Raw genomic sequence first — 26,630 nt, 5'->3', positions numbered from 1 at the left:
CCAGTTACTGAAATTACAAACATTCTTTACGTAAGAGGACATCATCCTCTTGATTGAAAAGGTGTGTACATTTTAATACAAACAAGAATTTATTAAACTCATGCAGATGCATTTGATACATCCACAAACCTTTACACTCTTTTAGACTATAACTTAATATTAATGTGACATATGTTTTATTACGTTTTATTACCAGAAGCAGTCATTTCTATCTGCTAAATAATCTCTACACTGGTGGTTTGTTTTTAACTATCAGTTAACCTAAGTTAAATGGAAGGATATTTGTGTGTCCCCTGAGTCTCTCTCAATACCATTAGTCCGTCAGTGATTAAATAAAACAGGATAACAACTCTTCCGATACTTCATACAGCAATCACCATATCACACAGGAAACACACATCCTGAATAGTAGGTTAAAAGTTCCTTGAAGCACTTCAGAACCGTAGACAAATGATTTTCTTTTAATCACTCTGACAGATTTATTGAAAAGCACATGCTTAATGGCTGTGGGCTGTAAGGCCATCAGGATTCGTGCATTGGATCATATGGCGAGCTGGTGTAATTGTAACACATGCCTCTTCCATATACTCAATCCAGTGTTATGCAGACAGCTTGCCAACTCCACCTATGTAGGCTACAATATAATGCTATCTCAAATGTCACAAAGTGATTTCATACCGACAATTCTAACATTTCTGTCACGTTCTATATTATGCTGGAGGGAGTACGGTGTTCTCATCATTACCAACAAATCAAGAAACAAAACCATGAATCCAGTTTCAAACCCTACATGGGGAATTTAACACCAATTCAAGTAACTCAAATAAATATTTGTATAAGTACATTTATATTATTTATAACTGGCTGAATTGATAATCTAAATGAATTACCAGTGCACAACCAATTTTCTGCACATCACCACCGTTGCAAAACAAGGGGTAAGGCATCTCACTTAGTCCCTGCCCAGCAGAGGGCGATGCATTATGAGCTTGCAACTAAAACCTCTGGCTAATGGATTGCAGCGTTCAGGTGGGCTAAACGTGCATTTTCCCACAACAAGAACTTGAGCCTCTTGCCATTTTCTGACTAAAATAATTAAAATAAGCATAACATAGCATACGTTGGGGAGATTGTCTGGGAACACATCACATCACCTACCTGAAGCTGAATGCTGAAACTGAGGTGACTTATCTGAAACGGAACTAAATTGTCTCCAAAGTCAATGAAGGGGGAAGATGTCGATTAACTGGTCTTTTCTGAAACATCAAGTCGAGGTGCGCATCCTCTCATGTTTCCAAGTTCAGCTCGTTAGGTGTGCAGCCTATTGGGACGTCCCCAGCGCCTAACGAGCACGCCTACCGCGACCTCTGATAGGACCGGAGCTGCGAGTCTTCCCAAGCAGCCATCGGGCGAAATTAATTCTTCTCTCCAAACCAGTCAAGGAGACCGGTGCGCAGACGACAACAATCGCGCAGAACGACGAGCGGTGTTATGGATATTCACTTTTGATCTGTGGAATACGTGTGAAAACTTCCTCGTTCCGAACTTTGGCAGCAAAGCAAATTTCTGGTAAGCAGACTACTCTACTCTGTCTGTGTTTTAAAGTGTAATACTTTGGTCTGTGACAGAAAAGCCATTGCGCACCACAAATTGACCGTGTTACTTGTTATGAAAACAACAAGTGACCGGACAGGTAATAATTAGTCAGTAGATTAATTAAAAAGGAATTTAAATGTTTAGTTTGTGTTAGATATTGGACAGTGTACTGTAGCCTACTATGTACCTGCTTGACCCACTTTGACCCCAACATATAACCGAAATTAGTGTAATGAATTGAACAAACAACTAAATAATGTCAGAAATAACCCTCCATTTGGTTAGGCCTCTATTAAGATTGTGTATGTATAGTTCAAATGATAGAAAGAGCATAAACAACTGTGAGGTGGCTGTGACATTTGACATTAACTGACGGTTCGGGTCCAGGACAAAAGAAGTCTATGCCTGACTGATGTGTTACTCTGTACCAGCCCTGGAACATAATCCCAGCACTTGTTTGTACAAATCAACTCAAAATGTAGGTTTTTGCCCCTTTTTTTCAGTGCAAGAGGTTGAACCCTGGGAGAACACATGGCACAACCCCCCCTGTCAGAATGTGCTAAATACATGCTATGCCATGTTTGCAGGTTCAATTTCACACATTTTGATATTATTATATGGAACTAATCCCCAAGAGGAGAGGGTGACTTCAGTCTTCCTATAGGGCTGTGTGGGCAAGCAGGTGCACGGACAATATTCATAAGCAATATTTTTCTCCCCGCAGAAATATGCCCACGATTTCATGGTGGGTGTAACCCCTTGGTCTAGTGCGCTTTGTGTGATGGCTTGTGGTACGATACTCCTCAATTGTTTTGGGGAGCGGTTCTGTTTTCTCTGGCATAGGACATTGGGGTGCCAAGGTCACAGACCTGTTACAGTGTGTCGGATTCTTGGGCAGCCCCTTTCAGAAACACTTAAATCCAGGCATGTGAGCTATGAGACACATTTCAGAGGCACCATCGTCAGTCGAACTGTGTCATACTGAAGCTCATCAGATCATTAATGAGGATGTTTACTAGCTGGTGGAGTGTCCCTACTCCACCCTTTGTCTAGAAGTAATAATATCACTATCATCACCGATACTGGTAACACAAATACAAGGCCGGGAAAACTTAAGAGTACTTTTACATTTCGACATTTTGGGTTAAAAAAAAACAACCAACCCCCAACAGCATAATAGTCACTACATCTTGAGGAATTCTCCAAGTTTTTGTGGTAGTTGCATTTAAATGGATGGTTTTCACTCTGAACAATGGGGCAGCAACTTTCGGCCTGATTTTTCCCTCTGTCTGTGGTTGCTGGTGTGTGTGGGTGGAGGAGAATTCAGCTATCCGTTTACCATAGGCGTCCGAGGAGGGGAGAAGCAGAGGGGAAAAGCGTGAAAAATTTAAGCTGTGCCGCGTGAGGAAATCCATGGCGCTGGAGTTACCCATGAGGCGAGCTGTCTTTGATATGTGATCTAAGAGTGAGGGGGGACCTCGTGCCTCGGAGAGGGCAAAACAACGAGTCTGGAAGAAAACACACACATTTCCACTGCATCTGTGTGTCGGACCCGTAAAAAAGCCCGAGCCATGGTTACAAATGCCATTTTTAGAAATGGTTTCACTCAGTTTGTGACCATCTTCACACAACACTTAATTCAGCAGCTTGTTATTTTTATACATAAGTGCTGCTTCTTTTCTGGTGAGCCATATACTATCCTATAACCAATGTGAATGCTGACTAATTCATGAAGAATGTTTGAAAGATGAAAAAAAGTCCAAAAATGAATTTAATCCCGCTTAAAAGAGCCAATAACACATGCGAATGTGAACCTGGACTTCCCGGCACGTTGTGGAAACATACAGAAAAGAGTCCAATGCGTAGCTTAGTGGTTTCTAACCCAAAGGTCGGCCATCTGATTTCAAAGTCGTTTGAATGCATTTGCGCTGAGAGGGAGGGAGAGAGATGGCCGTCGGCTCTACAATAGGAGCCGGACGCTGGACGTTGGAGCGGTGAAGGGATGGACCTTCCTTCTCTCTAAACTAAACTGTGTATGAATGCAGGCAGCCTGTCCTGAGCTCAGGGCCCACGCGTGGTCATAACATGCGTGAAGTCTCAGGGGCCCCCTTCATCTGAGAAGTGTGGGGGAGAGAGACACAGAGAGAGAGAGAGAGAGAGAGAGAGAGAAAGAGAGTGAAAGAGAGAGAAAGAGAGAGAGCGAGCGAGAGAGAATCACTTGGAAGAACAATCAAAGGTCCCCAGAACTTCCTGAAACAGGGGGAGTTATCAACCCACTTAGAAACTCACATTGTACCGTAGGAGTAAAACAATATTTGCTTAGCATTTGTTTTACAATAATAAGCCTTCCAGAGTATCCTCTACTGCTCCTTCATCAGTGTATATTGTGCTGTGCTCCACATTTCATATTGAACCAATGGTGCATTTCTTACATATAACAATGGATTGAATATGATTTGCACGCCATTGTGTGTCTGCATTGCTTTTGTCTCCATGGTGCTTTTGTTGTTGTTGTTTGTGCTGACTGATGAGTTGCCATAACAGGATATCCATAGCGATGCTGGCCTTGGCTCCACGCTGATGCTGGTGTATGCGGTGACATAGTGTGAAACGTTATTGATTATCCCGACTCCCGGAACCGTCTGATTTTGAAAAACGAGCCGTGGTCCCGGAGACCCGAGGCTCCATTTCTCCTCATCAGTATGGAAACATTCCCGACGCAAGAGCTCGGGAAGAGCCAATGGAAAATGCCCACCTTAATAAAGCGCGCACAACCTGGAACGACATCAACGGCAGGCACCATTACCATCATCATCCATCACCAGCTGCAGCCCCACCTGCAGCGTGAGCCATGGGCCGAGCTGTAAATGGCAGCGTGTTATTTGAGACCTATGCTAATGACAAGGATATGGAGGCGCTGGGACACATTGCTGCAGGAATAGGGGCAGCTTTAAGTGCTCTCCATGGGTAGGCATAAGGGTCATTACACCCAGGTACGCTACGATGCAGGTAGGAAGAATGTATCGTCGGAGGAGCGTTTGGATTCAGCCAGGTGTGTGGACATTCCCTTCTGATGAAGTCCCTCCGGCTTGTTGACGGGTCGAGAGGTGTATCCGCGCTCATGTCCGCACACCAGTAGTCATCGCATGCAAGCTGTTGACAAATGAGGCCTGTTCAACGCTAAACACTCGCTGTGTGGCGTCGGTCTGGTGAAGCGCCGCGTCTGTCGTCCTTTTGTCTCTGTTCAGCCAAGCTCAATGTCATTACAGATTTCCATAGATAACTATGTATAGCTACACGTGTATAACTATATAGTTAGTATAGTATGTACTATATTCAGTATACTATATTGAACACACATGCATAGTGGTATGGATGGTGAACGTTGTTTTTTTTCTGCATATTGCCAAAGTTAAATGCTCATAGCGACATTTTGCGTTATTCTGCTTTATCTGAAGATAAACATGCTTTTAGGGTCTAATGCAACACAAAAGCTTCGTTTTTCCTACAGCAACATTTAGGCACGGTTGCATGCTCAACCAGATCAAGCCAGGTCAAAGAGCTGCCTTTAGTGTCAGTGTGTTTTAAAAAGTGCACGGTGCACACTGGGCGTCTTTGTGTGGAACATGCCATTAGTCTGTTTCCTGACCTCCGTGGTAATGATGGAGGGGAGCATGTTTCCTCCTGATCACCAGCAAGGTGCAGGACCTCCCTCCTCCCTCCTCTCTGGGAGCCTTTTGTCCGCCGCCCGCCACACGTCAGCCACACGAGAGCCAGCAGAGCGCTGGCATCAAAGCCGCCCTCGTCGTGTCACATTTTCATAAATTGCTACCTTATTTCTATTAACTGATTAATAAGCACATAACTCTCTCTCTCCCTCCCTCTTCCTCTCTCTCTCTCTCTCTGTCTCTCTCCCTCTCTCTCTCTCTCTCTCTCTCTCTCTCTCTCTCGTAAACATTAAAAGGGGTTCCACAGGAAATCCCACCATCTAATGGGGGGGGTGTGTGTGTGTGTGGGGGCAGGGGGTGCAGAGGAGCACGGAGCAGCGCAGCACGCGGCGCGCAGTCTGTGTGTGTCACACAGACGTGGGGTGGGGGATGGGTGCTGCTGCAGTGTGGTGGAGGCACCACGGAGAGAGAGAGAGAGGGAAAGAGAGAGAGGGAGAGAGAGATAGAGAGAAGAGAGGAAGAGGGAGAGAGAGAGAGAGAGAGAAGAGAGGAAGAGAGAGAGAGAGAGAGAGAGAGAGAAAGAGAGGGGTCTGCCCCAGTAGCCAGAGGGGGCATCCAGCCCCTGCCTGCCTGCCTGCCTGCCTGCCTGTGCGACGCTCTCCATTTCCTGAAGAGCCCTTTCAGCTGGAGCCTCAGCTTGTCGGGGGTCATGTTTGCCTATCTGACCTCATTCGAGGCTTTTTTTCCCCTCCTCCGGTGCCCCCTTCGCCGCGAATGAGGACAGTGGCCCGTGATGTGTGACATTCTCTATGGTGCTTTTACATGTTCCGATGGCTCGGCGCATTATGATGAGTGAAACCTCTGGACTCCCATCAATGCATTACTCATGCTCTTTTTCAATTATTCAGTGAAGTTTGTTCTTCGAATTAACTGCATGGTTGCCCATGAAGGGCTCTCTCTGCCTTATAGACGGCGTCTCGACGCTCCTGGCGATAGGCCTGTCACCAGAGGTCTGTTCATAGATGCCCTTTCATCACTTATATTATACATTTTTTTAAAGATTTAAAAGCCCTTGTATTGCCTTTATTTTTTTTCCACTTACAGAATTGGTTTTCTTAAATGCTCACACATGTGAGGTTATATGTGTAGGTTCTGCCGTCTGTGTGAGAATGTGTTTTTAATTAGCAGGCCTTGTTCTGGTTTACTGGGCAGCAGATGTCTTTGATTTGTCGCTGGGCACTTCCTTGCTCCCTGTAGCGAGCCCCCCGCCACTCTCTGTCTGTAAATATCAACTTCATTTATATAGTACACTACACACACGGAAAACCCTAAAAATACCGACGCTTTCTGACCCAGTATAATCCACGGAACAGTGAAAATCAGTAAACAGCACTGTTGGCCTAAAAACATCAAGATCAAAGGCACGCAAAGGAATACATCAGCTGATGAATTCCGTATAGAAACACTTTGAACTTTACATCTCCACGGCTTGGGAAGGGCCTGTACACCCAGTAAAGATCTACACCCTCTCTTGCTGGCATTGGGTGAAAAAAAACTACCACCAGGAATAAGGCTGTGACCTCCATTTTAACCCCCATTAGTTCTCTCCGCTCTTACAGTATATTTATTTATTTAGGTTTATGAGCTTCTGGAAGGGTGTGTGAACTGAAGTGGTAGGCAGTGCGAGCTACCAAATCTTCCTCTGTCTCCGGAGACCGTGCGTTTGAACATTCCCTTTGAAGTTCATCTCTCTCAGCCCATAGATGGTAGCGTGATGGATTATTCATGTTCCTGGTGCGTGGTGAGAGGAATATCTGAAACCTTTGGTTTGGTATCACCAACGCATTACAGGTCATGGTCCATGAAAGATGTGCTTGAGCATGCAAGTGGTCTTAGTTGCAATCTGTCTCGAATGTCATGCAACTGAGTCCATAAGCTGTTTGATCTACTTTTTGGCCAGTATTGATGGTCTTGTGATATATTGTGGAAAATTCCAGAATATTAAGAAAATGAGTCTTCTCAAAGGAACTGTGGGGCTGTTTTGAATTATGATCAAAATTACCTAAAGTCAAGTATGAAATTGTGTGGAATGCAGGCTTCCAAAGCCAGCCTCAATTGAATGCCTACAGCTATTTTTTCTCAATGAACATCGATTGACCCAATTTTCCTCAGGTTACATGGTCATTCTCCTCCAAATGAGAGAGCCATCCTCCTGTACTTTGATGTTGCAGTGTATATCCAAAGCCTCATGCTCCGTGTCCAATTGTGCATTTTTCCTCCCTCAGCTGAGGAGAGTTTTTTGAGGAAAAGATCAGCCCGTTATTGTATCTCGCATTCCTGCAAAGAAATGAATCATGATTCCTCTACTCCCACAGCCAGTTTGAAAGTTTCATTGTCTAAGCTCGGTCACAGCTTGACCAGTTGATCTGTCGGTATAGTCCTCTCTGTGCTGTATTTATGCACATTTGAATAGCTAGCTGCTGCTATACTGATATGTTGATGTTGTTGTTTAGTTGTTGTTGCTTTGTTGGCTGCTGCTGATGCCATCTCATCTCATAGCCCTTCTGTAAATCAGCATGTTAATAAGCCAGGCATAATTCACAGATTGGCGGTGAGGCAAATACTGTCCTAGTTGCTTGTAAAAGTGCTTATCTTAGGGTCAGCAATTCTTACCTTGTCAGTGTATATCATAGTGTGCATTAGGGAGGCTGTTGCATTTCATAAGACCTGTTTTAATCATCTACATCACTGTGTGTGTGTGTGTGTGTGTGTGTGTGTGTGTGTGTGTGTGTGTGTGTGTGTGTGTGTGTGTGTGTGTGTGTGTGTGTGTGTGTGTGTGTGTGTTCAGGCTACAGAACATTGAGGAAGCTGTTGCTTTCTCTAATGGTCATCTCCACTGTAGACATGACTCTGCTGCTTATCTGAAGTGACGTTTTGTTTGATATTATGAAAAGTTTTAACAGTTAAGAGGCTTGCCTCTACTTTCGCATTCCAGCCGTCATTCTGCAATCTACACATAACCTACGCGTAACCTATGCATCCCTCATGCATCTCTAGCTAGCACTGCGCTTCGTGCCTTCCACCGCTGTCCTTTACACCCACCTCCACGGAGATTTGTCTGTCTGAAACAGTTGGGAGTGCAAAAGAAAAAAAAAAAAAGAAATAATCATAAAAATCTTGGTTCTGTCGGAGTGGCCTAAGGCTCTTAGAGCTAATTAAAGTCTTTAACTCATCTGTCTGTGATGGTGCCATGAAAAGGACTTTTTGTGAGAGAGTTGTGAGGTTCGCTCTATCCCTTGCCACAAAGACAAAAGGCCCCTTAAAGTAAATCCGCTGCCTCCGAAATCCCAATTAGCTCCCTCGTTGCCTTTTCACCGCATCGCGGCTCCGGTCGCCCCCAAGTTCAAGGGGATTGGGTCCAACCACTCCCACTCCCTTGCCCACTCCAAAACCTCCACAGCTGCCAGTGTGGGACATTTCATCCCCTCCTGTTTGCTCAGTTCTCCCTCCCCCTCCCCCTTTTTTTCGTGTTCCTTGTTCCTCAAAGAGGGATTTAACCCCGAGCGAAGGGAACAATAGGAGATAGCAGGCAACTCCCAGTGGTAAGGGTCAGCTGTTGCCCTGGGCCCTTTCCTAAAAACATAAAGCCTAAAGACAACAAAACGCGTGCATCGTGCTCAGGGGCGCAAAGACCCCCTCGTCAGGAGGCCCTTGATGTTTCCCCATACGGTGCCTCAGAGGGATCAAACAGTATCATTGAGTGAAAACACGGGGGGGGGGGGGGGGACAGAAAATGGCTGTAGCTCTGTGTCACTGTTGTGAGATGAGGAAGTTGAGCGACACAGTGGCAGACACTGTGTTTCCTGCTCCAGACTGACTCAAAGTCTGGTAACATGATGTGGCATCTGAGATGGCAGAGCCTGCTGTGCTGCTACCCAAGCCCTCTGATAACTGCTGTCATGCACGCTGTCCTTGAATTAAGTCAGTAAGTCGTGTAAAATGTTAGTTGCTGTGCCCTTCCTTCAGCAGCCATGCTAATCAACCACGTTCTCACCTTCTTTACGCTGATGGTCATAATAGAGTTAGTTCAATCAAGGTATTATTTGAGATACAAGACGCAAAATTCTACAACCTATAGTATAGTTGCCCCCAGAGCTAACTTGAGAGAACAATTTATATCTAAACCATTATTTCCAGTCTCTTGTCATCCTTTAGGGTCTTGTCTTAGAATAGTAGTAAGTTATGTACTATTGCTCACAGTAAGCGTATCTGTGCAACTTGCACTCGTTGCATGATCCTGCTGATGAGGAGTGCCTCCAGAACTCCCCAAGGACCTGGGTTTCTATAGTCGCCAGTTGTATATTCTCAGCAATCATATTCCCCGTCAAACTCTGAGCTATGTGTCTGATCCTCTGGATCTTCAAATGCGCCAAGTGGCCAAAAAGGGGATTAAAAATTATCCAGCTGACTTGGAGCACTTCAAAAGCATACTGCGGGATTAGAGTTTGTGTGCGTGCATGTAGGATTTCAATTAGCCAGCCTCTGATCATGATCTGACCTGACTTTAGTTTTGTCCAGTGACAGAGCGAATTGAAGGCCCTGTTAGCCTCCATATGGATCCTGTTGAGAGGGGATGCTATACTCTGAGTAATTCATTTCCTTACAGCACTGCAGAGTCAACAGATGTCTCTGGATTCAGTTATTGTTGCCTGTATAATGTTTTATGTATACGGTAATCAAAACACCTTAGATCTAGTTTGATATGTAGGCCCAATAACATAGTAAGTCTCAGAAAGAAAGTACTTTTCATACTAAAACCGCTTGTTTCCTGGACTGAGTGTAACTTGCTGTCACAAGATCTAGAAAAACTAAAGGTCAAATGTATTTACAGAGTCTTTAAACTGTTCATTTTAACCCCCAATGACTAAGACATGTAAACAATATGTCTCAACCTTTGTAAATCTCAAAATCCCATGCATTCAGTTTTTGCTGTGGCTGTTTTACAGTTAGATGAGCCACAAGAAACAACTCATGGCTGTTACCACGCAACACTGCCCCTCCGCAAATCAGGTTCAACAAGTTTCAGTCATAGGACAAGAGATTTGCATTTTTTTTCCTCCAATGGGAGATCGCTCTATTCAGGGGCCTATTCCTTGCAACCTGAAATATCATATTGCTTACCTAAGATACGTTTCTGGATCTGGCTGTGTTTCAAAGGGCACTCTTGTTCTTTTAACCCAGAGAACGACCAGCCTAGATTTCCCTTTTCAACTTCTTTGTCACAATTGCTTCAAGACTATTTCATATTCACCTGTTAGAAGAATGACAATGAATTTATGTCATGGGAGATGCAGAACGAGGGAGAGTAAGATTTCTGTTTTGGGCTTGATTAAACTTGAAAAGGGAGAAGGGCGGACCTGTTGGCCAAAATGAAGAAAAAGGTCCGCACACTTGCTCTTGATTAGTTTCATTTATTAGAATTCAAGTCACATTTTGAGCCATATGAATAAGAGCCATGCGGCTCGAAACATAACTTGTATTCTAGTCAATTAAACTAATGGAGAGCAAATGTACAGACCTTTCTCTTCATTTCGGATCTTAACTTTTTGGCTCCTGCACCTCTATTTGAATGTGTGCAACTTCTTCAACTCTAGATGCGTTGGTCAGCCATGTTGTTAGCTGATGATGAATCATGCTTGTTTTGGCAGTCAGGTTCCCAGGGTCATCTCACCACTGAAAACACCTCGTTCATCATGCTGTCATACACAAACCCACTTAGCAGCTAAATGGCCTACTGTACTGCGTATCAGATGTCCATCTGGATAGCATGAAAGTCTACAGTTTAAACAAGTGCTTATACACTATAGGGCATGTGGGGATAATCAGGACATTGGTGTTTGATGGAGTGTTGTATTCAGCTGTATTGCTAGTGCATTTTACACCACATTCCCTTATAAACGAAAGTGTCAGTTACATGAGCAGCACGGCCTTATTCGTAGCAGGTGCGCAAGTCTATGATGTGTGTGAGATTACTTTGACACTTTCCTCTACACCACTAAGCTACCCGTTTTCCCAAGTATAGCACAAAGCCAAGCAAACAGAGAAGCCCTCTATGTCGAGCGCGCCGGCGCTTAATGGCACCTTGTTTACAGCGGAGCCTCCGCGGTCGCTGCCGAGGAAAGGAGCCGATCCGCGTCTCTCCCTCGTGCTCTCGGGCTGCCAGCAGTATCCCCTCAGGTGCACAGTGTTGAGGCTGCACAACAAGGCACAGACGAGAGTCTGACTTGCGATTCCAACTCGGGGGCACAGACGAGCATTCAACAGCCGAAAGCCAGCTGCTCGCGGTCGAGGAGTAAGTTTTAGACACAGGGAGAATTTATAGGGAGTAAAAATAGGGATGTTTTTTTTTTCTTCTCCGCAGGCAGTTATGTAATTCAGTTAGACTAATGGGTGAATCTGGAAGGGATAGCTTCTTAGAGAAGTGTATCATTTATATACAGCTGAAAAATAGAGTGTAAAACACTTTTAGGGTGTCACTAAAAATGAGGATGTTGCTCGTTCCACAGCTGTCTATCCCACAACAATTTATGTTGCTAAGTTTCATTAAACCTGTTGTGGATGGAGAACATAATTATAAGGAAGTGAGTCCAGTCCACACTCATTTACTCAGATAACAAGTGCCAGAGTGCATCAGAGTTTCCACAGGAATTAAACTGCGCTTAAATGATTTCAGATGTGCGACTTTGTCCGGGAACATTTGAGATCTTTATCCTGTGGCTTGGTTTGCAAAGCATTGTTTTGCTGATTTTCTTCTCAGGGTGAAGAGTGTGCACATCTTGATGAACACCTTTAGTTTTTTCATTCTTAGATGCTTTAGTTGAAACTTCAATGAATGTTTAAATGCCTGCCTAGTAGAAAGTGAGAACCTGAAGTTCGGCTTCATTCAGAGATCCTTATCCTAATTATTCAATCTCATGTGTGACATATGCATGACAACACAAGCGAGCACGTGATCAAACAGAACATCTCCACGGAATGGAATGCTCACACTCAGGGTTTTATCAAGATGAGTCACGTCAAATGGCCGCCGTCAAAACAAAACACCCAGCTGCCACCTCCTCGGTTGGCCAGTAGCCCTTTATAATTCCCACTGAGACTGTCGGAGAGCAAGAGGAAGTGCACCTCCACTGGCACGAACAAGCTCACCACAGCACCAATGCACGTTTTTGAGCCAAGATGGTGGGAGTGACGGCTCTGATGACAGGTAGCGCTTCTGGCAGACATGCTGGCAGCACATTAGAGGAGTCATGCGACTGAAGTACCTCTCCAAGTATTTCCTGACTGAGATGTTGCATGTTTGGCCCTTCCAGTCACCCATTAATTACAGCGTGTCTGAGTTTACGGCATGGGAAACACATGAAGGTTTCGACTGTGGTCATGCCTGAATGCAGCTCTGCGTTGAATATTATTTTGTGCGGAATGTTCAGGTTGAAAGATCATTCAAATGTGTAAATGGTAACTGATGTAGGTTGCGAGTATGCCGGCATAGATCTGAAATAAATGAAATTAGAGTATCAATATATTAGCACATTTATACTCTCTCTGGCTTAGGTTTCAGGCCATGTCATTATCACTTTAGCACAGTCTATAGTCAGTCTACAGCAGACCTTTGAGGCCAGGAAGTCTCAACCGCCTATAAGACTCTGGCATGTGCTTTCCTCTTCTAGGGGGATTCTCTGGGAAATTCAGCCCCATGTCCAGCCCCAGCACCTGCTGATTCAGCTGCAACGGTGCCGATCGGCACGGGGCAAGGTGGTGACATTTCGAAGAGTCACGTCGGTAAAGTTACACTCCCCGACGAGAGATAATGGTGCGGAGGCCGTCACTGGTCTCTGTGTGTGGACACCTGTAGCATTGAAACCAGACACTTTTGGCCTTGTCAATGGGATGTGTATTTGCTTGCTGACACTTTCGTCCTCGTGTGTACCTCCCCATCTTTAAGATGTTCCCATGGGACCCCGAGGATGAAGCCTCAACTGTGTGTGTTGGCGTTATCGCATGTCCCATCTTCCTGGTGAGGTTCTGTGGGAAGTCAGTGCTTTTGTGGCTCCTTTGTGGAATGCTCAGGACTCCAAAACCATCCAGTCTTCTCTGACAGAAAGTGTTTCCATCTGGGAAAGAAAATGAGACTAGTTGATTACTTGTTGGAAAGTGGTAATGTGTGGAATGTAGGGGTTTTTGTGTGCAAGAAATGTTCTTAACAGCCTCCTTTCCAAATGAGCTCTTGTGCTGTAACAAAGAAAGGCTTGTGCATACTTTGGCTCATTGACTAAATCCGTCATAATACCAAATTTGGATAACAATTCAGCGGATTGCGGCTTGTTTTCACTCTAAGAAGCTGGTGCAGTTTATGTGTAAAAACAAGAGAATTACAGAAAAATGAGGGCTTGTAAATGTCTGTGATTTCATTTTAATGTTGAAGCTTAATTAGGCTGTATGATTCACAAAGCATTTTCGAAAACCATTAAGTGTATTTTTCTTGCTGAAAAAAACTTGCCTATGTAAGCCAAGATGACTTTGCATTTTTCATGCTGTTTTTTAATTCTACCGTACATCAACAACACATGGCTGCAATCATTGACAAGGGGGGAAAAAAACAGCCTCGTAAATTTACAGTTCCTGCCTGCTATCAGCATTGCATTTACCTCCCCCGATACTTTTGATAACGTGAATTGCGATGGAGGTAGCGTATAGGAGGCGAATATCTGATCGATGCGAGTGAAGGCTCCTTTTGAGGCCTGTTGAGCTTGCAGCCTCTGGGCTACTCGGCAGTAGAAGGCAGGAAATGGGTCAGGGTCCCCCCGCATTGATATATACACCTCTTGTTTTGGTCTCTCGTTGAATGCTCTCTCGGACCTCCATTGGAGATAAGGATCAACTGGAGGAAACTCAATGCAGTCCAACATGGCTTTGGTGTGCTACACTGCATTGTCTGAAGGGTCAAAAGGTAGAGCGCAACAAGACGCCGTGGCTGGGTGGAGCTCTCGATGTCCCAGCATGTGCAGTACAATAAGCAACCGAGGCCAGTTTCAGCTATACACACACACAGCACAGGTACAGAAATAGACGTACAGTGCCAAATGTTTCTCTCTCTCTCTCTCTCTCTCTCTCTCGCTCTCTCTCTGTGTCGTACGGATTACTTTGTTTGTATAAACAATTGAACAATTCAGGACAGGTTGCCAAGAAGGGCCAGACTACTGAGCGGAAAACCAGGTGTTATTTCACGTGATCTGTGTTTCCTGCATTTAGATTGCAGTCTCAGCAGTATACGGTAAGCATCTCACTAAGATTCAAGAGAATGTTTCACCATAGCCAGCGCTTTGCCAACGCATTACTCACAATTATGCTCTCTAATTTAGAGCTGACTCAGACTTTGTTGTTTTATGTGATTGTCTAAGGAGATTATCTGTAAAAATATTTAATCTAATAGAATTAATTAGATTAAACCCGATTGTGAATTTAGCTCAGATATTTGTAGTGAATATATGAATTTGTAAATCTTCCAGTAATTTCTACAAAGCACAGTAGCTTGGTATGATATTGGTGTCATAATCCATTTTTCATTTATTTTTTTGGCTCCTGGACATCTGTGTGTAATACAGTCTGGAGTTAATAAATCACTCTTCCATAATGGCCCTGCATGGTTTTACCTCTATTATATCATAAATCTCAGATTGTGTCAACACCATCATGCTTGGCGTAAAATAAACAGACCATACAAGTCTTTGAAAACGAAGCATATTTTTGTTATGGAACGCTGAGCATGAAATCACGCTTTGTCAGACTCATATACCCTCAACACGCAAAGGAAATCCATTCCAATTTTTTTCTCATTTCCCAGCTCCTGCCTGTGGGTGAAAAAAAAACAGTTAATCACCCACAAACATAGCCAAGAAGCCTAGTTTGAAATAAACTTCGGAAAGCTTCCAGAGTTTAGAAGTGATGGTTGTATGATTCTGCTGGTGCCTCTGACTAGTTGTTGTGTTTGTCTGTGTTGTTACACTCCCAGCTCACGGCTGTCGCCCTGGGATACGGAGGCCTCGTGCAGCCGCCCTTAATGACATCACTGGCAGACTGAAGATGCATTGAGCCATACAAAAGGGGGCTTAGAGAAGAATTAGATGTCTCAGGAAGACATTATTGAGTGCCGTTTGATTTTTGGTTTGAGGGGATGTAGGAGGTGACAAATTCACACCCTTTCCTTTTGAATGTTGAGACTTTGTTGTGAGGTAATCTTGAAATTGCAAAGTGACTACTGGAAGAGAATCCCTTCATGGCAATAAGTATCAGTCTGACTTTATTTTGGCTGCAACGGTGGCAACTGAACTGTTGAACCCTGTTGGGGCTTTATATGTGTCCAAAACGTTTAAATAGAACCAGTTAAACTTAAGGAGCTGATCAAATTTGAACTCACATGCACAGAGGAGCTAAGTGCCACTGATTTAGGAACAATCAGATTTCTGGCTCTCTTACCATCTGCCTTACTCACTGCATCCGAGGCAGCGGGACAAAGGACTGGAGTCAAGCGCTTGTGATAAATGTGTGATGTGCTCCAATTTTTCTCTTACAAATGCAAACCACAGGACCCTTCCTTGTGCAATGGCCAGACCTTCTGTATTCTTTTGGGGTCTCTCGGACAGCATGGGCTTTTTCATTCAACACACAAAGAGGCCGAGGCTAGATAATACATCTCTTCCAGGATGGTGGACAAGCCAGTGTTATGGATGACTTTGTGCTTTTTGTTTCAGCTTAGCTCGCTCTTTGCACTCTAGATTTCCTTCTAAATCACGACAATTAGCACCACTGATTTCAACTGGCTTACCTGATATTTAGATGTCATGTCATGCAAATCTTAGATGATTTAAAACAAATGAAATGCTTTAATCTATTTTAAAATTAAAACGCCTCAATCTATGGGCAAAGGTATCCCTGTTTAAAGCCAAAAGTTTTGGTGTAAAGACACTGGAGAATAGAAAATATTTTGAAACCGCAGAACGACCTTGTCTGGAAGATTTTGTTTAGTCAAAATAACCGTCTGGTTCTCAGCTAATGAAGAAACAAGATGTCTTAGGTGAACAGAGACATCAAGTGATCTCAACTGTAAGATCCAGACAAGGTTTTCTTCTGGCAAATTGCTGCTTTTATTCCCCAGATGAGAGTGATATCACTTAGGTTTTATTATGTAAACTCCTGACTTCTGGCAGCCCTGGCCAAGCACTCAGAACACATTCAGCTAAATTGGTATCGATGTCTGGAGTAGTTAGCAGAACAGACTCTGTCTATCTTTAGAAGAGCCCTGCAACTTTTAATTCCTCAGCCCAATGCAAGGCCGCTTGGAATGAAACTGAAATTGAAAATCTCCATTGACGAAAGCTTTTAGTCGTGGACTAGGTTTAATGCAGGTATTGGAAACAGGCTCTTGGTGATATTACTTGGTGCATTGAATTATGTATACATGCATACATGTATTTTTATACAGTATATCCAAATGCAGATTATAGTTTAAGTAATATGGGATTACATTTGGTTTTAGGTTTGAAATATCTGACAAATTTGCATATAAAGCTTTTCACGTAAGTGAAAGTGAAAGCATATGCTTTGCGATACACGCTGCTCAAATGTTGTTGTTTGTGTGTGTCTCTTCCGTTTCAACAGGTCGCTTTCTTGGACTCGGATCAGATATCTGCATGTTTGAATCGATGCTCTGCAATGGAACCCTGGCCTACGGTGGCCTGGGTGATAATCCTGATGGTCATCGCTAACCGGATGAAAACTGCACATACAAGGGACTTCACCGAAAATGACATCATCTTCCTTCACCCATCAAGTATGATATATTTTTCTTAAACCTATTTGAGCAGCTTTGAGCTGTTTGTTTCCTTCAATAGGCCTATAACAGTTTGGCATGCAAGAAGAAAAACCCAAAGTCCTATTAGGAGTTACTCACAGTGTTCTTGTTTTGTTTCTTTTAGAAGAACTCCTTTTACATTAATTCTTTGATTTGAGTTGACTTGAGCACAGTCATATGACACTCATCCATTGACTTGCACTGTATTATATTCAGCGGGAGCATGAGTGCAATGTGGTGTCACAGATGAGCCAGCTCAGCGCTAGCTGATTTGCATGTTACCTTAAGTGGAAGTGTGTGGACACAGGTGCTGTTCTTTCTTTATACCTTGTGCTATTTATTTCAAGGTCATTTTTGGATAGAATTAACAAAAAAATCCCTTTAAATGAATGTTCCTGATATATAAGATAATTCCAACAACTCTTTTGAAGTGAAGGATAAGGAGGCCAAATAACTGCTGGCTCAAATCGAACCCAAAAGAGCCTTTGCGCACGTGGTTCTCAGGTCTCAACCTTGCCCGCACCAGCTGTATGTCTCCTGTGTTATTTTTATGCTTCGGTTCCATGCCATCGAAATTAGTTTTGCTGCACCTCAGTTGTCAGTCCATGCTGATAATCCTTCCAGGGCTGTTAGCAGCGAGAGGAGCTCAGAGCAGGGTATCCCTTAAGCTTGCACTGGCGTGGGCTCGCTAGACCCCTCGTCTCCCACACAACCTGTGATTAGCCCAGAGGCTGTTATTAGAGGGGACCCGCGCCGAGGGCTGTGTGTGGATGAAGCTCCGCTAATATAACCTACGCTGCGCCTTGGGGTCGTTGTTGGTGAGCCACATGCCCATGCTCACACTTATAATACATCTTATGGAACGTGATCACTTGCCAGAACATTTGCGGTTAAGAATAAGATTTCCACCTCCGATTTTAAGAGGCGGTTGCTTGCTTAGTAATAGTCACTTGTGAAGCCGACGATGCGCGGTCCTTTCATGGTCAGACTTTCATGGTCACAGCTGGTAGAGCAACTGGGCTAACCCTCCACGACACAAGTATTTGTTGACGGTTGTGCAACATGTCTCCGCAGTCACGCTTCGTCTGTTTAATGTGGTTGCCGACGTCGATAGCAAGACAGAGGAGCTCTCAAACTCCTCATTCACCAAATGGCAATCATATGACTGAAACAAGCTTCCCTGCTTTATTTAGCCATCTTGGAATTTACAGCGACCACAATATGAGACATGAGCCTTTACTGAACAAAGGCCTTGTGCATTATGTTATAGAGGTCATGCATCAACATAGTAGGCCCATACATGAAACAATGTTTGAACCATAGACATTTTAGCTTAACAATAAAATAAGAAGTTTATAGCACTTTCTGTGCAGAGATTATTTATTCAGAGGTTCTTGGGTTTTTCTCTGTTGGTTTCAAACAATAGTTGTTACTGGAACTTTGTGTGTTTGCCTTCATCAATGTCCATTCCTGCAAATTGCATTAATATTCAGTGCCACTAGACCATCACGATTAAACAGTGCCTGCTATTCAGAGTGGATCAGGGCACAAATATAATTGGTGTACAGATAATTGTCCAGTGTCTCCACGCTTGACTTCAACAATGTGCAGACAGACACTGGTCAAGGTCCAGAACCCAGTCCATTAGATCATATCCCCCATTCGTGGCATCCATCCTTGCCATTTTGTTTTGCCCTGGAATTTGTGGCCCTAACCACACACAGGGCCTTCATTTAAATGGTGGGTAAAGTGCAAAATCGAATATCTAAATAAAGCTAATTTAATAACTGGGCAAGATCTATTTAGCTGATTTAATACCGTGAGAAAGATTGTAATGTTCCCTCATGCCACACTATAACTCATGCACAGCATTTAAATAAGGGCCCATAAAATGTAACAACTGTGTCTCTTATCAACAAAGGTCACCCCAAAAAAACACCTCTTAGCCAATGCATTAAAGTGCATAAATGCTTGACGTATGGATTTAGATTCTAGCGTAAATGCTAGTAATTCTAGAGTAAGCGTCAGAGTAACGCTCAGTGCTCCAAGACTCACTGTTCTGCATTGGTCTTTGTCTTAAGGGGGAGAGATGATGGGTGGGAAACATGAAAGGGTCACAGCTGAAGGTAAACCCCCGAGATTAGAGGCTAGCACAGCCAAGGAAGCCAGAGTGATAGAGGTCAAGCCTCCCACATTCAACAGCAACCCCCTTTTCCCCCGCATTAGGCAAAGACCAAAAGCAGTCTGTCAGATCTCTGAGAATCTTTCATGGTAGCGTGCTAGACCTCCTGGGAGTAAGGGTTGCTGCTCCGTGGCTTTCTGGGCCAGATCTGTGGGATCTCTGGGCCACCCCCGCCTGGTTCCCCTGGGGACTTGTGGGATCTGTGGGTGCTGGGTTGGCGACTGGGCGAGGGTCTAAGGGCTTGGATGTGGAGACGTGATAGATGGGATGCGACGGGTTGCGATTGACAGGCGTTGCTAACTGATGGACATTTTTTTGGCGATGTGCAAAAATCTTCCAGCTGTCGCAGAAGGGGGGGTGAAAACACAGACACCCTCCGTTCAGACCTCCAGCTAGAAATGTGGAAAAGCAGAGAGAGAGAGAGAGACTCTTTGTTGGATTGTAACAGATGGCTGGCATAGATGTGGTCTCTCTATCCCTAGACCCTTGAGCAAATCGAATCTGCTTTAAATTCAGATCATATCACTGTAGACTCAAATCAAAAGACAAAAAACGTTCCGCTCAAGCTGATTTACATGATTGTAAATCAAGTACATGGTCGACGAAAAGTACACAGCCAACAAAATTGTAAAAATGTGTGAATATTCCCATTACTGACTGCTAGGCTATTATACAATTGTGGCAACTGGAAAGTCTAAGTCGTGAATTATGTGAAGAATGTCTAGGGAGTTTAGTATGGCCTAGCTAAAAGCAAAGATCAATAAATTATAATGAGAGCCTCTTCTCTGCTGAGAAAAGGGTCCACTCATGCTATCTGAGCTTAAAATGTACAGGCGTCTGCACAAATTACTGTGTGATCCACCAGTGGGCTTTTCACATAATTTCGAAGTTTGTTTCCAATATATCATGAAACTCTTCAGTCTATTGCTCAGCGCTGTTGGAATTTTTTTTTTTCGAGATTTATAACATCTTGCATCTTGGTAATTTATTTGAAGTGGGATGTTACCACACTGAAATGACAGGGTGTTGTCCTTCTGCCTTCTCCCAAGCCACTCCATACCCTGGCGGATTCAAATGCTTTACTTGTGAGGACGCACCAGACAACTATGAGTGCAACCGCTGGGCACCGGATCTGTATTGCCCAAAAGGTAAGAACTTTTTTGAGCTTTTAATTTTTCAAAAATGTGAATTTTTGTAACAAGAAAATTGATAGTATTAGCAACATGTTCTAAATTCTTCACATCTACCCGACAGAGAACCTTTTTTTTTATGATAGAAAGCGCTACTTTTTTTGTGACACACTTTTCGCTGGAAGGCATAAATGAAATCTGTGTTTGCTCAGTTGTGGTGTAATTTTTGTGTAATGTAATATATCCTGCTGGCTCGGGGTTTGTTCGGCTCATAAAGAACCACCTGATACAGAGTGCCGGTTCACCACCTCCTCCAGCGCTCTTGAGCTGATTTACACCGTGACTTAATAACGCGGTTCCTCGATTGGAGCCAGATCTTAAAGAACATTCTTCCACTAACAAACAGATAGATCACATGGGATCTGGAGTTGAGCCAGCAGTCTCTGGAATGTACATCACAGTCTCCCACCAGGTTTTCTAGTAGCTAATGGGACTACAATAAAGACATTCTTTCCTACTTTTTTTGGGGTGTGTGTGTGTGTGTGGGGGGGGGGGGGGTGGTTGGTTCATTCATGTGGTTCTTCCACATAACAATTAAAAGGAAAGGTGGAGTAGTCAGTGGAAAGGTCTTTCCATCATGATTCCTTTGAATGAACATACCCCATTATTCACCCCTGTCATTGTGTGTGTGATAGATTTATAGGACCACAGAGAGCATATTTACAGATGATGGACAGATGATTTCATTGGCTCATTATTGTTGTAGATTGTAATGCGTCCAAATTACTAAATGGTAGATTTTTAAAGCTTTTTAATAATATGCTGTCAATAATAACTATAATCCTTTGCTGGCAGTCATGAAATCATCTTTCACATCTGAAGTGTTTTCAGTTAATGATGGCTATTCAGTAACTTATTTGAGCTACCAACCATATATGCAAATTATTCTGATGTAGTGAGTGAGATAGAGTTGAATATAGGGAGCTATATATTTTTTTAACTTAATTTTTACATTTTTTTTCAACTTCACAGATGCAAGATTTTGCTTCACACAGCACAGGATGAACCTGGATGGCAACACTGTGGCTGTGACAAAGCGCTGTGTGGCCCTCAATGACTGTCTTCTGACTGGATGCTCTGACATTGACCATGAAGGACTCAGGGTAAGGGCCCCACACTGCTCTCCCATCAGATAACGCCATATGAGCCATAAGACCCAAACAGCCACCAGGTTGGCCAGAGCTCCTCCTTCAGCTCCCCTCACTCACTCCCAAAGCCTTTAAAGCCTTCACTAGCCACCTAAAGGGTTCCCGTCTTAAGGAGAGTTAAGGTCCCCTGGAGGGATGAACTACACACACACACACGATATGATCTAAAGCTCTTACTCTTAACCTCCCTTTTTTACTGCAATATGTTCAAGTGTACCTGCAAACAAATGCAAGTTGACCTTGGTTGTCCTTTAGCATTAGATTTGATGTACAGAGTGTTTAGATTTTGTAGAGTATGGGCTGTTTTATGTCATTTCCCTCTTGGCTATTAATCACCCATATCTCTGCTTTAAATCCACGACTCAGACAACACAAGAAAGCCCACTTGAGGTAGCTTCCAAGTACATTGTGTGGGAGGACAACAAACGTGTGTGTGTCTGTGTGTGTGTGTGTGTGTGTGTGTGTGTGCGGGCGTGTGTGTGTGTGACTCTATACCGAGACGATTCGTCTCAGTCAGCACCACTTAAGTGCGCTTTCGGGCTAAGCCGAAGATCCTCCCGAGTGATCTCTCTTCCAGAGCAGATAAAGATGGTGGACGGAGCTGTGCTTTCTCAGCGCGCTGTCTTGCTAATCCGCGATGAAAGGTGTGCGTGTTGCCTCTATTCGGGCCAACAGCGCAGGTTGAGGTTGTCACTCAGGTGAAGGCCACGGCCTGTTTGAAGATGATTAATGGGGGGAGAACACAAGGAAGTACGCTGGAGACAGACGACTAAATTGATTTCGGAAGCAAAAGTGAGGGCGGATAAATAGGGGGATTCTCTGATTGTTTGGCCTCAGGCAACCGACACCGGTGTTGCCAAGTACATCCATTTTTGTATGGAAACTGTAAAAACTCTGGGGGCAGTGAAGGGTACTGCACGTTTGTGGATTCTGAGAGGATTCTAACTAGCTGATAGGATTATAAAAAAAAAATGATATTTGCTGTAATGTTTGCTGTTTTTATTTTGAAATCTAAAATATTTAATCTCAAAGCTGCTCTAAGCGATGATATGTAGCTTCTAAGCTAAAACATTTTTTTTCACATACTGTACTGCAAACATCTAGCTGCCTGTGCCCTGAATACACTGTCAAAAAACACGGACAGCCCAGGCTCCAAAAAAGGCAACAAAAGCAACTTGGTCCAGCCTGGACCATAGAAACAAAACAAACTTTTCTAGCCAATCACCAATGAGTTGCGTGTTTAGGAGAGTTTCAATTTCCGGTAGTGAGGGGGAGGCAGTAGCAAGCTAGCTCTCTGTTTAGTTTGAACGTCAACAGACGTGACGTAGCCCAACATCGCTTAGAGCAGCTTTAATAGCATAATTGTATATACTGAATAGTGATAATAATACTGATGTAAACCAACACCTGATAGAGATTGTTGAAAAGAGCACTGCTGGTGGTTTTGTCTTGGTGTGTAAAACGTTTGTGTCTTGTCGCCCTCCCTTGACAGACGTGCACCGCTTGCTGTGAGGGGAACATCTGTAACCTGCCAGTTCCCCGGAACGAGTCGGACGCCGTCTTTGCCACCACATCCCCCCTCAGCAGCGCTCCGCGTCCGCCAGCAAGCCACCCGCTCCTCACCATCACCACCCTCATCCTCACGCTGCTCTTCCTCAGCCATGTTTGAGCGACGGAAGGAGAAGCCATGAGCCTGACTCTCTGTTTCTTTTTGGTTTAAACTGTAGAGGCAGCATGTTGTAGAGGCTGAACTTTTCTTTTTTTTAAAGTCAACATGTAGGAGGCACAATGGTAAAAAAAAACAAACACTCGCTCTTAAAGAAAGCATGGAATGGTAGTGAAAGTTGTTGTTGTTATTATTGCTTTAAACTTACCTCTTACCAATGAAGTGTTAACATGATTCCTTTTTAAACTCTGACAATTTTCCTTTTCAAACTCAACACAGAAGCGTCATGTAGTCTTGTTTGTAGTACTCAGTAGATCATAGCTTCTTTCCCCTGCTCCTGTTCATCTGTATAGTGACAGGGGTTAAACGGATGCCCTTCACATTTTCCTCAGCATGTATGGACCTGTCTGTGGGGATGGTGCGCAAGGTTGGGGGGTTCAGGGGTTGGGGGGGACTCCTGCATTTTACAGAGGTGAGGAGTTAAAATGCAATGGGAGGATACAGTATGTTTAAAGTGGAAATGTTTGATTATTGTGTTCAAGTCATTTAGTCTGTCTTATGGTTGATATATACTGTATGTACATATAATATATAGTATTTATTTTTGTATTACGTGTTGACGTTAGGTGAGCCGTGTAAAATGTTTTGCCTCTAGGTCACAGCATGCAACGTAGGAGAGTAGGCAGCTCTTATTTTCCAGCTGGAACAGATAACATCCTCTTATTCCTTTTTTATCAAATGGGACAGTGTATTTTTAGTGGAGCGACAAAAAAGCACTTAGTTTCTTTAATCAAATAAAAAAAATAACCAAAAGGGCGTGCACATTTAAAATTCCCTTACACTGTGGCTATGTTTTGTGTATTGTGCTTTAAGGTTTTTCTAAATCATGGCATTTAGCGTTATTATTTTTGAAGATACTGTTACAGTTCAAGCTGAGGACGGACAGTCCAAAACAACTGTATAACATGAAGGACATTTGCAATTTTTCAAAAGCTTAATTTTTATTAGATTTTGTATTCTCGTAGATCACTGGTTTGGATCAATGCATGATGTCAGTTTCTTGTCTGGTTGGAATCAAAACTTGTTCATCTTCAACCTACTGAGGCCTTTATCTCCTCTGTAACCCTGTCAGTGGCTCCGGACTTTATGTGTTCTCTGTACTGTGACGTGTCCCTAAGTCGTGATTCTCTGTTGGAAGCGTGGCTGGTGAGGAATCGCTGAGTTTGCAAATACAGTGTTATTGTTCGCCCAGTTCCATGATTTGTTTAGGCTGAGTGCCTTGGAGTTGGAGCCTGTGAATCGTTTCCTTAATGTCTCTCTTTGCCTGTCCTGTTGCTAAATTGTTTATTGTAGTCTGAACCAAAAGTCGACATATAAAGTCGGAGAACATATCAGTGCTGTGCTTCAAGCATTTCTTAAACCTGCATTTGTGCTTCGTAAACTGGAACATTACTGTTTGTGTTAACTTAAGGGCTATCCGATAATTCTGTCATGTCTTTTTTTAACTCAGGCTTTTTAAACTCACAAATTCTTTTAATACTACAGTTGAGGGTGAAAATATAAACATGCTTTTTGTTGTACGAGCAGAGAAACGTACTCGGATGGCCTTTTTTCTGAAACTCTACCACAGTGCTGAGAAACCCGAAGTGCATGATGTTTTTGTGTTGCTATGGAGTGTTGCATGACGGTGTGCCAAATGTTAGAGAGCATGTAAATATTGATCTTGTCTTTGTCGTACCCCTGTAAATATTTGTGTATATATAAATATTTTGGAAGCATTTTCTAACTTCATATTAAAGATGAAGACATGTCATTTTAACTTAACATGGGAGTCACTGTGTGTTTATAGTTGTTGACAAATCACAGTAATTAGAGCAGTTTCCACAGCTGAGTGTTGAAAGTAAATAGAAAGTGTGGATAGAATTTGCATTTACATTTACATGTATTAATTTATCAGATGTTTTTATCTAAAGCAACTTACAAAATGAGGATTAACATTCAAGCTACATTTCAAAGGAGATATTAGGTAACTAAAAACAGTTTAAGTCAGACGTAGGCATGGAGATAGTGGTAGGAAGAGAAGGAGGTAAAGAAGCAGACAAAGGGGGACAGGAAGGAATGTACATGCCTCATATTTGTCCTGAATGTACAATAACCATTTTCAAACAAAGACTATTCTAAGCATGGCTACTGAACTGTGAGTCTATTTGTCAGTGATTTAATGAGCAGTGTAGTTTAAACGGTAGTTCAGTTGACCCACATTGTGTATATTCTACCACTCTGCATTCCCGTATTTTGCTATTTCTGTCCTGTGAAAAGATATCCCCCTGCTGCCCTACTGCTTTCCATGTGCACTTTTCCACAGATGAGAGATTTTCCACTTGCGGCCCCTGTCTAATGCACATAAATCTGCCCTGTTGTTCCAACAGTTGCCCTCTCCCGGATCGTAAATGGCAAAAAAAAATTGTGACGACACTCGCATGACTACCAGGAACGCTGCAAAAGCCCTGCCATCATCGACTAATTTAGGTTTTCCTGATAAGATATCAGGATTGCCCTAATGCCACTGCATTACGAGAGCAGTGGGCATGAATAATGTCTCCTTGGAAGAGTCTCCATTCCTCCATTGCCTTCGGCAAGGCAAGTTTGATAATATATAGTAATGAGTATGACTCATTAAATCATAAGACCTTGAGGCCCAGTACTGCTGGTAATATAGCATCTGTTATCTGGCATGAAGGAGAGACATTTTTCTGAGGTAGCATCACTGTCTATGAAAGGCCTTGCATTTACTGTACATCCAATGTATATAGACCATAAGCCATAACCAATGTCTGAAGTCGTCTGATTTCAATTGCCTTTTAATCAAGAAAAGCAACTCTCCAATCTAATTTTAGAATTAGATGTTATCAGTACTTCATGGTGACATACTAGTGCTTTATATTAATCCCACAAACATATTTTAAACTAACATATAGTGTGTATTCGAGCTATCTACATGGTATTTATAGTTGTTCCCATAGAACTTAGGGTTTTAATTTTGCTCTTAGGGTTACAACGCTCCAATACGCCACCTTCTCACAATCAATATGAAACTCACATGCCACCAGACATGCAATGAACCTACAATCAAATGATGTATTTGAACGCAGCATTTGTTTTGACACCATTTGAATTCATGGATCAGATGATTTATGAGGCATCTTTAATGTGACCAAAGGCCAACGATAAGGAAACACGAGTCCTCTGGCACGCGGGCCTCAGGGGTCAGA

General features: G+C 43.3%; 1 protein-coding gene across 1 annotated transcript; it reads left to right on the top strand.

The window, feature by feature from the left end:
- The first annotated feature begins 1,434 nt into the window (after positions 1–1,434).
- On the top strand, positions 1,435–23,776 carry lypd6 (LY6/PLAUR domain containing 6). The gene is made up of 5 exons (XM_062533444.1): positions 1,435–1,569; positions 16,980–17,151; positions 20,404–20,502; positions 21,517–21,647; positions 23,185–23,776. Exons 2-5 carry the CDS (start codon positions 17,034–17,036, stop codon positions 23,359–23,361), a joined length of 525 nt encoding a protein of 174 aa, XP_062389428.1. The 5' UTR covers positions 1,435–1,569; positions 16,980–17,033; the 3' UTR covers positions 23,362–23,776.
- The last annotated feature ends 2,854 nt before the right edge of the window (positions 23,777–26,630 follow it).

The sequence above is a fragment of the Sardina pilchardus genome, chromosome 4 (assembly GCF_963854185.1).
Source record: "Sardina pilchardus chromosome 4, fSarPil1.1, whole genome shotgun sequence".
NCBI lineage: Eukaryota > Metazoa > Chordata > Actinopteri > Clupeiformes > Clupeidae > Sardina > Sardina pilchardus.
The sequence above is the reverse complement of the archived record's forward strand: the minus strand, read 5'-3'. Positions and strand labels throughout refer to the sequence as shown.